General features: G+C 49.0%; 1 protein-coding gene across 2 annotated transcripts in view; it reads right to left on the bottom strand.

Annotated features, from left to right (window-relative positions):
• The window catches only part of FAM168A (family with sequence similarity 168 member A), a gene marked incomplete at both ends in the record, with an annotated part of 73852 nt that overhangs the window by 12590 nt on the left and 45527 nt on the right, over nucleotides 1-15735 (bottom strand). For both annotated transcript variants that reach the window (XM_079542978.1, XM_079542977.1), the window contains one exon: nucleotides 5660-5740. In XM_079542978.1, the coding sequence (XP_079399104.1) occupies nucleotides 5660-5740 (81 nt within the window). The remainder of the gene's footprint in view (nucleotides 1-5659; nucleotides 5741-15735) is intronic.

Below are 15735 nucleotides of genomic sequence, written 5' to 3' on the forward strand. Positions count from 1 at the left end.
GATGGCACTTGAGGAGCATTTGAAAGGCAGCCTTTGAACATCACCACCACCACGTGTGCTTCATTTGGGGTGGGCAGGAGCAGAGGGCGCTCCCCACCTTCCTGTGGCACTCTATGACTTCACATGGAAGCCAAACAAAACCTATAAGGTTTGGGCCACCTATCCAGAGAAAGATCATCCCAGGGACATCTCTAGAAGGACCTGACAAGAGGACTGCTGTGCTTGCAAGCTCATAAGCCACAAACAGAGGATGCTCTCACACCCCTCAAAATCTCTATTAAACAGTGTCAAGGGGCAACGTTTGCATGGTTAACCTACAGAAAGAGTTTCAGATATCCAAGTAGATTAAACTTGGGTTTGTGATGGCTGTTTCTCACATATTCCTAAAGGATTTTGGCCAACACATATGTCCACCACCCAGCTCTGAATGGAAGCACCTTGCTGGCTGAGGGGATGCACTCGGGAGCAGCAGTTCTGCTGCAAGCATCTCTGCAGAGGGCCTACAAAGGGCTTGACATCCCAAACTGCTTGAAAATTCATTGCCAACGGGTTGGATGCTTCCAGAATCACAGATGTTAAAAGGAAAGCTGATCCCTTCTGATCCCAACGTGGCTGATGGACGGCGTGAACCCCGACAACACGTTCATTTCTGTGGCTGGGTTATTTCCAGCCTCCTGGATGACAGCAGCTGATTCAGTTTGAGCAAATGCTCTTTGTACTGACACAGATGACTGGTTTTGACTCAGCCACTGCACCGCAGCGTCTCCTGAACTCCGTTCCATTCAGCACAGATGAGAACGCAGCCCGCTCCACGACGTGCACACTGATGGAACATTTTTCAGAGCTGATTTTGCATCAGTTGTCTCTGAAATAAGTTCTTAATTTTCTCCTTTAGGTCATTTTCCCATCTCTGAGTGACACAGGGATGGATACTGGAAGGTGTTGAGCCTGTGCCTGTCTTCCAAAGTTGTCTACGCAGCATTTTCAGGCTTCTACACTTCAGAAAGGTCCAAAGCAGGACTGCAGCCTTCTCTATGAGAGATAAGGTTGGGAGATCTGGTCTTTGTGGGGTTGGAAGCAGGACTTGTGCTCTGAGCAACCCTTGCCCCATGCTGCTGATCCGTGCACAGCAGAGTCCGTGACAGCATCCATCATCCCTATGGGACTAACCTCAAAACGTGGTGGGATCTCTCCAATGGGGAATGGGTTGCCCAGGGAGGTGGTGGGGTCTCCACCTCTGCAGGGGATCCAGAACTGTGAATGGATGGCACTGAGGGATACGATGAGTGGGCATGGTGGGACAGAGTCATGGAATCATAGAATGCTTTGGGTTGGAAGGGACTTTGAAGATCACCCAGACCCAGCGCCCTGCTGTAGGAAAGAGCACCTCTAGCCCAGGTTGCTCACAGCCCCATCCAGCCTGGCCAGTCTTTCATCCACCAACACCCCCAAATCCTTCTCCTCAGGGCTGCTCTCGAGCCGTTCTCCACCCGACCTTTATCTGTGCTTGGGATGGGCTGGGGATCTTGGAGGTCTTTTCGAGCCTGAGTGAATCACTCTGTGATTCTGTTATGCTAAACTGTATTGATCTCAAGGTCGTTCATGTGGAGGACAGACACCCTGTGCAGGGCTGCCTGGAGGAGAGCTGGTTCTGACCTTCGCCATTTCCTAGCTGATGCAATGCTTGGCCATGCCGTGTTCACGCATCGTTAGGAGCTGGAAGATTTTTGTTCTTCTTGGAAAATGGCCTGACAGCTTCCTGGGCTTCGGGATCTTTCTACTCTCAAAACTATTAGAAGTATTTTTAAGGATGATAAACAGAGAAATGAAATTTATACGCCGAGAAAGCCGCCAATGCTCTCCCGATCAGCATTGAGCCTCGTGACAAAAAGATCCTGCAAGGGCTGACAAAAACGAGCAGAGGGTTTTCAGGGAAAGAAAGTTGTGCAGAGATTAGGAGTGCTCTTCAGATTGGAGAGAGGGAGGGGGACAAAAGGCTGAGTGGCACAAAGGAGACTGACTGGGGCTTTCGCTTCCTCTTTCACATCATGCAAATCTAAGGCAACAGACAATTATTTGCACTGCTTAAAAATAAAATAAATCAGTAACCCAAGCCTTAATTAATCCACAGAACTGCCTGCTGCAGAGGATTGCGGCCACAAAATACAGCCAGAATCAAAGCAAGGAAGAGGCTGAGTGTCTTTAATGAAAGAGAGAACGCCCAGAGCCCGGGCTGCCAGCACAAAGGTAGGAGAAATCAAAGTCTCCGTGCTTTTGTCCTTATGAAAGCCACAGACTAACAAGGTTTGGGGCAGCTGATTCCACACCGAACAATGGCGAGGGAACTTCTGAAGGCTGATTCCATTTTTGGAGAGGAGAGCACTGCTCTGGCAGCAGGGGATGCTCAGCTCTCCCCACTTTCCTCCTGGCCCCCTGAGCCCAGTGGTGAGGAGGTCCCCACTGTCACCATCCCACTCCCAAATACTGATGACTCGGAGAACCTTCAGCACAACTCCCTCCTCCTGGATGTGCTGGGGGATACGATGGCCTCCAGGACAATTCCTTGTTGCCCTGTTTTTTTCTCCATTCAATCTGTCACAGATACTTCTGTATTATTTTTGTTGTGGGTGCAAGCAGCTCATTTGCTAAGGAAAAGGAAGTTTATCCTTCAGCTCACCCCAGGACTTTACCAAAACACTTTTTCATATTGGGTAGGTCTCATTTCTCAGCCTATTCCTGCTATTTAGCAATAACCTAGGCTGAAAAAGCAATCCCACAAAGCATCATCTCTGATGTCTTCTGTGAAGAGGGGAGGAGAGGAGAGGAGAGGAGAGGAGAGGAGAGGAGAGGAGAGGAGAGGAGAGGAGAGGAGAGGAGAGGAGAGGAGAGGAGAGGAGAGGAGAGGAGAGGAGAGGAGAGGAGAGGAGAGGAGAGGAGAGGAGAGGAGAGGAGAGGAGAGGAGAGGAGAGGAGAGGAGAGGAGAGGAGAGGAGAGGAGAGGAGAGGAGAGGAGAGGAGAGGAGAGGAGAGGAGAGGAGAGGAGAGGAGAGGAGAGGAGAGGAGAGGAGAGGAGAGGAGAGGAGAGGAGAGGAGAGGAGAGGAGAGGAGAGGAGAGGAGAGGAGAGGAGGTTCCCCTCTCGTTTGGGTGCTCCTTGGCCACCTCCTTGAACTGCAGTCTTACACTCAGTAAACATTTAGTTGCTATATTAAGGGACATGGTTTAGTGGGAAAATATTGGTGGTAGGTCAACAATTGAGCAGGATGATCTTGGAGTTCTTTTGGTGATTCTGTGAGTCTATCATTCTATGATTCAGCCTCAGGGAACAAGAAGCTATCCACCTGGCTCCACCACTGATTGCTATTTGTGTCTATAACAACTTATATTTGGGGTCTGAACAAACCTAGGGTGACTACAAAGCCCCCAGTTTGACTTCTCACCTTCTGTTTTTCCAGACTTGTTTGGAAAGGTAAACATGCTGCTTTTAGCCTGCCTGCTCTGCACACACTGCTGCTCTCCACACACTCGTGTTTTTACAATCTGCAGGCCAACGTTTTCTATTCACATCCCATTCTGAGCACAGAGGATGCTGCCCACCTCTGACAGGACAGACTCCCATACAGGTGTGGGGTTGTTTTTTTTTCTGTACAGCTCTTCTCACCTCACTGTTTCTGCATTAGATCTTCCAGGAGGATTTACGGGTGGCCGGCACCTCTTGGGGAGCAAAGTCCTGCTTCCAGAAACACTGCTCATGTCAAAGCCCAGACACTGTGAAAGCTCTGGTTTGATCCTGACTCGTGGCACATGGTCAGCGGGCATTTGTGATTCTGTGATTTCCTGAATGAGAGCCTAAGAAAAGCCCTCAGCTCCCCAAAAAAATAACCTATATCACCATCTCCAGCTTTGTGCCCAAATGTATAAAAATGCAGGATGGTTCAGGTATCCCTGTTAAGCAGAGCACTTCATTAGCTTCTGCTGTAATTAAGACGAGGTTAAAAGGTTTTTAAGAGGCTTGAAGGCTTCACTGAACACATCTAGCATTGCTTTCTCTCAGCTGAGCTGTGGAGTGCAGTACTGGCTCCATCACACTCAGGGAAGTCTGCGTGCTTCACAGAGATCTCTACTATTAATGTATTGATTGTTTTCATGTTAAAAGGACAGTGGCATAATGAAATTAGTCCTAAACCGTGTTGATAAGCTTTTGATTAACTCAAATCCTCCTGGAGTTTTCACAGACAGGTCTGCCAGGAGGTTGCAGAGATCCGTGGGAAGGTCTTGTGAAGATCCTTTCCAGCCTGAATTCTGCGATTCTGTGCCACCCCTGGAGGTATTTCAGAGATCATTGAATCCCAGGCTGGTTTGGGTTGGAAGGGACCTCAAAGGCCACCCAACCCCAGCGCTGCATGGGCAGGGACACCAGGTGCCCACAGCCCCATCCATGGCCTTGGACACCCCCAGGGATGGGCACCCACAGCTCTGGGCAGCAGTGCCAGGGCCTCATGACCCTTTAGGTGAACAATTTCCTCTTCACATCTAACCTGAATCTCTAAATCTAAATCTTTTTAGTTTAAAACCATCCCCCCTTGTCCTGTTGCTCTCTGCCCTTGATGTGTGGATGTGGCACTGAGGGACGCGGTGCAGTGATGGCACTCAGCAGGTCAGGTTGGTGGCTGGGCTCAAACAGCAGCGAGGCTCTGGACACCAAGCAAGATTGAATAAACAGATTGGGAAATAGTCTGGGCAAATAAAGACATGAAAAACTGCACTTGCATTGAGCAAGAATAAAGGCAAAGAGAGGGACGATGGCATAGTTAAAGTGGTGGATGGGGTATATTACTGTTGTAATCAGCTCTCCAGATGGATGGGGGAGATTTTGTCAAGGTCAGGGATAGCACGGAGCTGGGTTCCAGTGAAGAAGCTGGGCTGACCCAGATCAGCCTGTTACCTGTCAGCATGGCCAGCAGAGGGACCGGAAAAGAAGGCTGCAAAGGAGCATGCGGTCTGCAAAATGAAGATCTCTTTTGTCAGCCACAGTGGAACAAAGCACAGTGCGTGGTGGAATGGCTGAAATCCCAATTGGGATAGATAGATAGATAGATAGATAGATAGATAGATAGATAGATAGATAGATAGATGGGGGAGACTGGGAGGAGACACGTCTGGGTCATCGGGGCAAGGATGGACCAGATTTTGTACCTACAAATAAGGTTTCCCAGAGGTGGTGGTGGAGAGGGGAATGAAGGACTGAGCTGAGCTGAGCTTTCATAGAAAGCTGGGAAGGGGAAGGTGATGAATATGTCCTCACAGCAGAGAACTGAACTGCTGAGCTTTGGAAAGCCAAAGGAAAGCAAGATTTTAGGAGAAGAGCGTGGCTGATACACTTTGGAATACCAATGTGGGACAGCAGTTGAGATTGGCTGGACAGAACTTGATACAGCTTTGGAAGAGCCAGATTAGGGCGACGTGAAGGGCTGGAGCTGGACAGAAGACACCAGGACAGTAGGACAGCAGGACAGACAGGAGTGTGCCAGCACCACAGGAAAGAAAAGGGAACATGGTGTGGGGGGATGAAGACACCAAACAGGACACATTGCTGAAATGTCTCCATCTATTACGTGAAAGGAGAGAACGATAAGCATGGGAAAGGGGGAAGATGTTTTACCTGGGGCGTAGCCGGGGCTGCTGGTTGGATACATGTTTGGGTTGTAGGCTGGGGCAGCGGTGGGATATCCTGTTGGGTAACCTGCAATGAGAAAAAGGGAGAAATGAGGTTTCCAAGTGCAGTGAGAGAAGATAGGACAGCATCCACGGAATGGAAGAAACCATCCTTGTGAGCCAAGAGGTCATCAGCACAGGTGGGAGGTGAATATTCTCAGTAGGCCAGGGCAAAGGAAGGATGATGAATGTGCTCCACAGATTTACAAGTGACATCATCAATATTTAACCTTTATTCCCCTTGAAAATGAAGACAATGACCAGAATGTAGGATATGGGCACATTCAATGTGCTCTGAAGAACGCTACCAAGAAATTACATGCACTGAATGCAGCATTCAGCTGGGAGAAACCAGAGGCACAGCTTTATTTTAAAGGTTCTCCTTGGCTGCACGAGTTTGATCTGTCACTTACCAAATGCACACCACAGATCTAAGTTAGGCATTGCAGCTAGCTAACCCTGAAGGGCATTAAGTGAATGATTCCCAATGCTCAGTGCTTCCATCAACCACAGCTTCTTGCTAAAGGACAAAAACATGCCAGCCCTTGTATTCACCCATCACTGCACAGCTGCCATCCCGAGGAGGGACCCCATTACTTGCCAAGCCACCTGGAAGGAGCACGCAAGGCAGCTCAGACCACTTGAAGACACCATGTAACGCATGAGGTTTTAATGGGCACTTTAGAGAAGGTTACAGAGCATCTTCAATTTCCATCATCTTCAGTCGGATCGGTCAGAGGGAGTTCAGGGGAAACCAATGAGGCTACGTGAAGGCTTGGGGAGCTGGAATCACAGGCACCTGAAGAGCCAGACTGCAAACCACCACACACTGGGGACGTGCCTCCCCAGAGCCAGAAGACAGAACCAGCCAAATTGGAAGAGCCAAGGGGAAACCAGACTTTATGGAGAAGACTGCACTCAGTGATGCCAAAGACAACTGGGATACCAAGGCAAAAACAGAGCAGTCCCAACATGCAGTCACACATGGTTCAGCAATCAACCATCCATCCTCTACTTTATTAGAAGTTCTTGATTTCCATGGAAGCCACAGATGACACTCCATATACCTCAGTCTGCTTGACTTTGCTCTGGTTTATTGCACTGCTTCCCTTTGCTGGAAGTTTTACAAATCAAGAATGGTGACACTCAAAACAGCTCTGTCCCTTTTTACATGCTTCTGCATAAATCCCTCAAACAGACCGGGACACATTCACCTTCACTCCCTCCTAGAGGGCTTGGCTTTCCATTCCATTCCGTTCCATTCCATTCCATTCCATTCCATTCCATTCCATTCCGTTCCGTTCCGTTCCGTTCCGTTCCATCCCGTTCCACTCCACTCCACTCCACTCCACTCCACTCCACTCCATTCCGTTCCATTCCGTTCCATTCCATTCCATCCTGTTCCATTCCATTCCACTCCACTCCACTCCACTCCACTCAACTCCATCCCATTCCATTCCATCTCATTCCATCCCATTCCATTCCATTCCATCCCATTCCATCCCATTCCATTCCATCCCATCCCATTCCATCCCATCCCATCCCATTCCATCCCATTCCATCCCATCCCATCCCATTCCATTCCATCCCATTCCATCCCATTCCATCCCATTCCATTCCATTCCATTCCATTCCATTCCACTCCATTCCATTCCACTCCATTCCATTCCATCCCATTCCATTACACTTCACTCCATTCCATTCTGCCCCAATCCATTCTACTCTACTCAACTTCATGCCATTACACCCCACTCCACTCCACTCCACTCCACTCCACTCCACTCCACTCCACTCCACTCCACTCCACTCCACTCCATTCCATTCCATTCCACTCCATTCTGCCCCAATCCATTTTACTCTACTCAACTTCATGCCATTACACCCCACTCTTCTTTACTCTATTCCACTCCACTCCACTCTATTCTACTCTACTCTACTCTACTCCACTCAAATCTACTCTATTCTACCTCACTCCACTCTTCTCTACTGTATTCCACTCCATTCTTCTCCGCTCCATTCTACTCTACTCTACTCAAATCTTCTCCATTCTACTCTGCTCTACTCCACTCCATTCTACTCTACACAGATTTACTCCATTCTACTCTACTCTGCTCTACTTTCCTCTCTACTTTTTTCTACTCTTCTTTTCTCTTTTCTCCCTTCTATTTTATTGTACTCTTTTTGCTGTGCCTCCCAGCACCGCCGCTGCCCCTGATTATCTCTGCTGTTTCCTGGCCTTCACCCCCCAGCAGCGTCGGTCTATCGGCAGACAAAAAGAACCTCCGGCATCCTTCCTCACCCAGCTCAGCTGCTGCTGTCTGCTGGTGGCCAGCAAAGATGGGAAAAAAAACAGAGGGAATGAGCAATCAGTTCACACCCCATCTCTTTTACTTTATTAAATAAGAGCCAGAATGGGCCTTTCCTCCCTTTTTCTGAGCAGCAAGGCCAACACGAAGCACCTCTCCCCCCGCCATGCCCCCGGCACGCAGCCGACTGCTGCAGCAATGCACTGAAGTTCATCTGAATCCATTCTAATTCAACAATTGCGACCACCGTACTGGAATAAGTGATGGCGCGTTCTACCCTCTCATTTTCATCAGTGATATATTTGGCTTCTAAATCAGGTTAATTAAAAATTGCTGTAGTTAATGCTGGATAAGCAGCGGTGTAACGTTTCTTTTTTTTTTTGAGACTACATAAAGCTACGCTGTCCACGTGTTTGGGAATATATTGTCCTTCTGCAATCAAGAAGCTCCTGGGAAAGTTATTTGCAGATCCAGTGATTGCAAGCAGGGCGTTGATGACAAAGAACTTACGTCAGCACCACGAGTGTTGAGAAGCATGCTATGGATGTGCCTGGACGAGGACAACGGCCCTCTGGGGCACCAGCTCTCTACTCCCTGCTCACTGGTTAATCCCCCAAACAGGTCCTGAAACCTGACAGAGGAGCCCATGAACGCAAGCTCTCAACATGAGGTTTGTATGTGAAAACCGAGACTGAAATAAATCAGAGCACCTTCCTTTAGGGCCCTGCGCAGGAAACATGTGGCTTTGGGTCGTCTTTTCCATACACTCAACTACCCAAAGCCTGCGTGGTTAGTTCAGGCAGATGGAGACACTGAGTGTTCACTTGTCTTCTTTCTGTCTTCTGGGTTTTGCTTCTGCTCATTAGGGCCGTGCCTCACCTCCTGTGTTATCTTCTGTCCTTTTGAAAGAAAGCTACGGGCATAAATGTCATTCCAGCAGGTGAAATTCTATGGCATGAGCTACCAAGAGACTCAGCCAGCTCCACTCTATCTCCCACAACCTCTGCTAAGTGCTCTTCTTCCTCTTCCAAAGGGATGGGAGAAGGGCAGGGAAATAAGTGAGAAGTGCTCCTCTTTCTGGATGTACCCAAAAGAGATAAGAAAGTAGTGCAACCGTGGCTCACTGGATGAGGGGAAATGTGTTTGGCTCAAAAACTGCTCGGCCTAAAAACACGTGAGCTGTTTTTCGTCTGCTTTTTGAGCTGTAAACAACTGATGTTTGTTGGCTCCTCTCCACTCCCCCCCCTCCCCAGATGACCACAATCCGACCTCCTCGGAAAGCCAAAGCTGCAGCTGCTCCATCTGCCCCATGGCCAACCCACGTCCCCGTCCCCTGCTGGCCTTGTCTCTTCACCTTCAATCTGCAAAAAACAACAGCAAGTGGGAAAAATCGCAGCCTTTGTGTTGAGTTCTGACCGTCTCCACGGGGTGCAGAGGCTGGAGATTGCCAAGGATGGAAAACATCCTTTGCTTTCTATCTGCGATGGGACCTCGGCTCTGCTGGAGCTCAGGGCCTTGCAACAACAACAACGCAGAGGCGAAGAAAATTATATTGAAAAGATATTGAAAGACATTTATTAGATCCCCCGAAGAAGAACTCAGGAGTTATTTTCTTGCCTTATTTTAATTTAATACCATCCCCACAATCAATAGCAGCAAGAAACCCAGCGCTCGCTCAGTGCTCTCCCCGAGGAGGATACAGCTCTGCAGATCTGAGCAGCACTAACCGAACTGGTTTGAAAATTAAGATGCAATAACCGGAGCGCAGGGCTGCATCAAACATGTATTTTAAAGCACTCTTTAATTTTTCATGCATTTCTGAATGTTTCTAAAGGATTACTTCCAGCTCTGCTCCGTCCTCTTTGGGGCAATGCTGTTTCTGATTCATGGCTTTTAGGCTGCAAGTTCCCAGCTACCCACTCCCAGTTTTTAGCGTGCAAACCTTTAGGAGATGCGCTCAGAAATGAGTTCAGAAGATAAATTAAAAAGCGTGGCCCACAGAGCCTTCAAAGGTTCTTAAGCAACAGCTTCGTTTGGCCCAGGATCCTCCAGGGCTGCACTCAGAGCACTCACAGTAAAGCAGTCTGCTTATATTTTCAGCTGTATATTTTACAGCCTACGTGCAGCTGGGTTGTGTTCCCAGCATGGGCCACAGCAGCATGGCGTGTAAGAAACGTCCAGATGGGGTTTTTCATAGGATCATCGAATCATTAAGGCTGGAAAGACCAATGAGATCATCCAGTCCAACCGTCACCCCGTGGCTGTGACCCCACCAGACCTCGTCACCCAGTGACACAGCCAACGCCTCCTGGGATGGTGACTCCGCTGCCTCCCACCACCCTTTAAGACAAATCCTTCCCTCCTGCCTGCTTTTTGAATGCTTTATCCCTGCAATCACACTACAGACCTTTACATCACAGAATGGTTGAGGCTGGAAGGGACCTCTGGGTCCCTCTGGTCCAACCTCTGGTGGCTCCATCTATCCACGCAACTTACAGGATGAAAACCAAAAAGCTCACTCAAAATACTGAAAGAGCATTACAACAACCAAAGGCACTGAAAGCTGGAGAAGACAAAGCTCTGGGAATACTTAAGAAATGATGTAATGACGTTATGCTGAATTGGCCTGGCTGTCTCATACCAAAATCCTTCTGAAATGGATCTGGCTGGTTTTGAGCAGCATCCGTGCAGCCCATCCACCACAGCATCACGCGGCGTATGGCTCTGTTTGCAGCCCCAGATCAAAAGCAGAGCTGTCAGGAGCATCTGAGTAACAGAGCAGCCAGTGCAGCACTAAACCCCGCTCGTGCCAGGTCTCAGCAGGTCTTACATCTGCCTGAATATCTTGGAAAAAAAGGATGGAAATGCAGTTTGCTTCTCTTCAGCTTGGGAGTGCAGGCAGCCAGGTCCTTGTTCCAGCCTTCCACTGATGACCAGCTGAATTAATTGTCGCTTAGAATGCTGATTTCCAAAATGTGCCATTTAATTTCCCAAGGATGGATTCCGTTGGCTGTTATCTGATTATGGCTTCAATTGCTACAAGCAGCCCAAATTCATTTGCAAGACAAAATATTCCGCTCTGCTTTTTTCTCCCAGCAATCCACTGCATCGTTGGGAGGCTGTGGATGCCCCAGCCCTGCAGGCATTCAAGGCCAGGCTGGATGTGGCTCTGGGCAGCCTGGGCTGCTGCTTGGCGACCTGCACACAGCAGGGCTTGGAGCTGGATGAGCGCTGTGCTCCTGTGCAACCCAGGCCATCTATGATTCTATGATCATTACAGGGACAGATGATAAAGTCTGTTCTCCAAGTGCAGCACTGCATAAAACCATGCTTCAACCCATGGAAGCACATCACTGGGGCCCCATGCTGCTGCTGGGACACTTGCAGCACTGTCCCAAGAGTCAATGAATGACCAAGGGATTAAATGACAAGAAATAAGACAGCAAATGCTCTGTTGGCTTCCTGATGCAGCTCTGAGTCCTGCAGCAACGCTCCCCAGTGCTGATTGCTGGTAGCAGTGAGAGCAGTAAGGATGCACCTAATTACGTGATGACTGAGAGAAAGTATGTGATAAGGGCATCTGTGAATTCATTCTGCACTGGGAATCAAGTCTCTAGAGACAAAATGCTACGGCGTTTTGGCAACGATGAGCAGCAGAGACCCGAACGAAATTTGTTCTGCCGTTATATGAACTTCTCTGGCCTGAAAGGATGCCCCAAAAAATCCTATGCCTAACAAGACTGTTCAAATGCTCCTTAACTCTGGTAGCTTGGGGCTGTCAAAGGGTGGCTGCAGGCCATGAGAGGCTGTAGGGCCTTGAGGAGCTGTAGGGCCATGAGAGGCTGTAGGGCCTTGAGGGGCTGTAGGGCCATGAGAGGCTGTAAGGCCACAAGAGGCTGTAAGGCCACAAGAGGCTGTAGGGCCATGAGGAGCTGTAGGGCCATGGAGGGCTGAAGTCCATCATGAGCTTCCCCTCAGTCTCCTCCGCTCTGGGCCAAGCAAGCCAAAGGATCTGAGCTACTCCTCACACATTTCCCCCTCCAGACCCTTCCCCATCCCTGTAGCTCTCCTTTGGATGCTCTTTAACAGCTTCATGTCCACCCAACCACTACAGAAATGATCCAGTGACCATATCCAACTGTCACTGCCTTTCAAGCTGTTACCATCCATCAGTGAGAACTCAGGTCAAACTCAACACTGAAATATCAAGACATGCCTCATCCCTTTCATGTCATTTATCCCAAGGTTTAATTTGGCTTCTTGTATTTTGAAGGGCAGATCCACCGTACTGAAACTCCTCTTACAGCTCTAAATCTACAGTCCATAATTTACAATCTTTCCAAATCAAACGTAACTCCAGACGCCTCTGCACCTCAGGGGGAAGGAGCAGGAGCCCAGCTAAGCTAATTTCTATCTTGTTTTATGCTTGATGTTTTCAATTACAAGAATCTGAGTGAGTCCTGCTTCAACGGCGCGCGCTCAGAAGGACAGCACAACTTTGTCCTTCTCCCCTGCTCAGCACAGAATGGTTCTGCAGCTGGCTGAGCACAGCCATGGCATACCCAGGTGAGCATCGTGCCATGCACGTGCCCCACGGTGCAGCAGTGAGCCCAGGCTGGGTTCACGTGGCGTGGATCATCCCACGTTCATCGTGCAGCTCATCCCCAGTTCCCACCCCATCACTCACCGCCCCACCACGGAGCTACTCCAGCCCACTCCAGTGATAAATGGATGTAAAAATAGAGGAAAAGATGAAAGCAAGGGTGGAACTGTTCTGAAGAGCGAGTTAATGGATGGTTGAGAACCCAGCGCTTCTCAAGTCTCCGAGGATAATAAATACATTCACTCCCATGAAGAAGTGCCACCCCCTTATTACTGCTTCAAGCCTCATCAGCCCAAGAACAGAGCAGTCAAATAATGAACTCCATGCGTTCATCAGACGGCTGTTTTAAGAAAGATTAGCTCTAGCAGCTGATGATGTACACATTTTCCTGTAGACCTTTCACATTTTGCTCCTTTCCCAGCCAATGGGTCCCTTATATACCTTACCTCATACACATACGTATGTATAGGCAGCCTCTTATTTCTTACTTGTTACCAAAGGCCACACAAAGACAATCTTCATGGGGGCTGTAAAGGCACCCATAGCACTTCTGCTGGATATTAGTGTAGACCAGCAGTCAGATTGTGCTCTAGTTGAAATTTGGTATGGCATACATTATCACAGGGCTGGAGAGCCATTTCTCACCCTCGTTACCGCAGAAGGCCGTCAGTGATGCCGCCTGACCCTATGAAAACTGGAAGACTTTCACTAAATGCTACATTTAAACATGGCAACTGATGATAACGGCTGCTCAAGGGCTACCCTCGTGCTTTGGTGTTGTGTAGTTGTGCTGCTGGGGCACTCAGGTCCCTCTGCTTCCCAAGGCCCACCCAGAGCAGTTTGCTCAGCATCGCTAATTTCCTAAGGTCGCTAATTTCCTAAGGTCCAGTTTACCTACAAGCTACTGGGCCAAACAAAATGATTCCCACTTCCAATCCCATTCCATGTCCATCTCAGTTGGCTTCCCACCCGTTGCCCACCTATGCTGGTTGATGGTTGGACTTGGATGATCTCAGAGCTCTTTTTCAATCCCAATGCTTCTACGACGCTAAGAAAAGACAAAGCAACAGCCAGAAACCTCCCAGGGCTCACTGCAGCTGTCTGGGTTCAGGAAGCTTTCGTATGAGCAAAACTCATCTTGAAAACCAACAGCAACTGTCTGAAAAGATTAGTAAGGCAGTTTGATGGTTGAAGTCACGTTCTATAAATAAAGCACAGCGACAGAACTTGACAGACTGTCGATCAATATAACTTGTGGGCACGAGACGTGTGTCACATCCCCTCCTGTGTTCAGGCAAGTCTCTATGGGAAAGAAGCTTTTGAGAACTGCTGAGGTCAGGCAGTATTAAAGCTCCTTGCCATTATTTACTCCGTCCTCTAGACTTCAGGCATGTAGAAAGCAAATAGCATGGGATCACAGAATGGTTTGAGTCGGAAGGGAGCCTTAAAGTCCATCTGCCCCACTCCCTGTAATGAACACAGACCCCCCAGTGCTCCATCAGTGCTCAGATTCCCATCCAGCCTGTCAAGACTGGGACGCAGCACACACAAGTGCTTGTACTGGACTAAACCAAAGGGCTGTGCTGTCCCTGTCCTGCCTCTGATAGCGGCCCAAACTATGTTCAGGATGCCTGGGTAGGAGATTAGGAAAGATGAAATGTTTATGATTCCCTCCAGCGCTCCTGAAACCTCCAGACATCTGCAGCCTGGGCAGATCCTGCACTGGATACCGCATCCATTGCATCTATTTATTAATCACTGTTCACAACTCATCATTTGTCGTTATTTATTATTACTTGTTGCTCGGTAGAATTCTCTTCTACCATCTCCTCATGTCTTCTCTTGAACTACAGAAGCTTTCATTCAGCCCTGGGTGAACTGAACTACCAGGCCACGGGCTGCTGCAGCACGGCTTCTGCAGTGGCAACTGCACAGATGCAGAGCAACAAGTTCAAGTCAGGTTATGGTCAGAAAAGAGACTGTGTTGCCTCCCTTTTCCTTCTGAAAAACTTTGCTTCCCGTGAGTATTCAGAGTCACATCTGCTCCCTCCACCAGCAGAAAATGCCTTTCACTCTTGCTTGCTTACAGCTGTGATGTGATTCAGGCCAAGCAAACTGGATTCGTGCATCTTTAATGGAATAATCACTTCCATGCTGAATGCTGAATATGTGTTTCTGAGTGCGTGCCGTCTGCCCATGGCATCCCACCTCTCCCCATGCCATACTGCTGGAGTCGTCCCCATCCCACGATAGCAGTCCCCAGGTTCCATCCTGCCATCTACTGAAGCTCACTGCTGTGCTGACATAAGCAGTGCAGCCAGATGATGCTGGAAGGAAAGAAACCAGCTGCAAGCCCAGATCTGGGGACGGGCACGTCAACAGGAGGTTGGTTGGGACACAGTGGGAGGATGGTTGGACTAGATGGTCTCGTAAAACCTTGTGATTCTATGATTCTATCCTGTCATTCTGTGAAGAGGAAGAAGTTGCCCTGGCTCTGTGTGTGCAGCACCACAGACGTGCAAGTGCTGCTCAGTAATGAATTGTTGCTGCAGTCCCAGGCAGGGCAGGAGTGGCAGAAGCTCACAGTCCCCTTCTGCTCCTGCAGGCAGGAGAGTTTCTATGGCAACTCTGGATGGGGTGGCAAGGAGGTTGTCCCTGTTCATGGGACCAGATGGCCTTTAAGGGTCCCTTCTAACTCAGACCACCCTGTGATTCCATGACCCCACGGGATCTGGTCCCATTGGCAGAGCCCAATGTAGTGGCCAAAAACAGGAGCAGCATCCTTCATCCGAAATCTTACAAGGCACCTACTTTGACAAGAGGGGTGGGCAGAAAGCCACCAACGTGGCCACGCAATACTTGGAGCTTTTCTTACTCAAGTAACCTTCATTAATCAGCTGGGTTGGGACTGGTTTAGTGGTCATGGTGGGGTGGGTTGGGGCTGGACATGGCCATCTGAGAGGTCTTTTCCATCATTCATGGCTCTGTGATTCCTTGATTCTGCCTTCTGAGCAGTACTGCAGGCATGGGCATCCCTAGAGGATGATGTGAGGATGAAGGCAACAAAAATGTTTAGTCATTAAGTCACATTTAAGGCTCTCTTAATGTCGTGCT

The sequence above is a fragment of the Tetrao urogallus genome, assembly GCF_951394365.1.
Source record: "Tetrao urogallus genome assembly, chromosome: 1".
Taxonomy (NCBI): Eukaryota; Metazoa; Chordata; class Aves; order Galliformes; family Phasianidae; genus Tetrao; species Tetrao urogallus.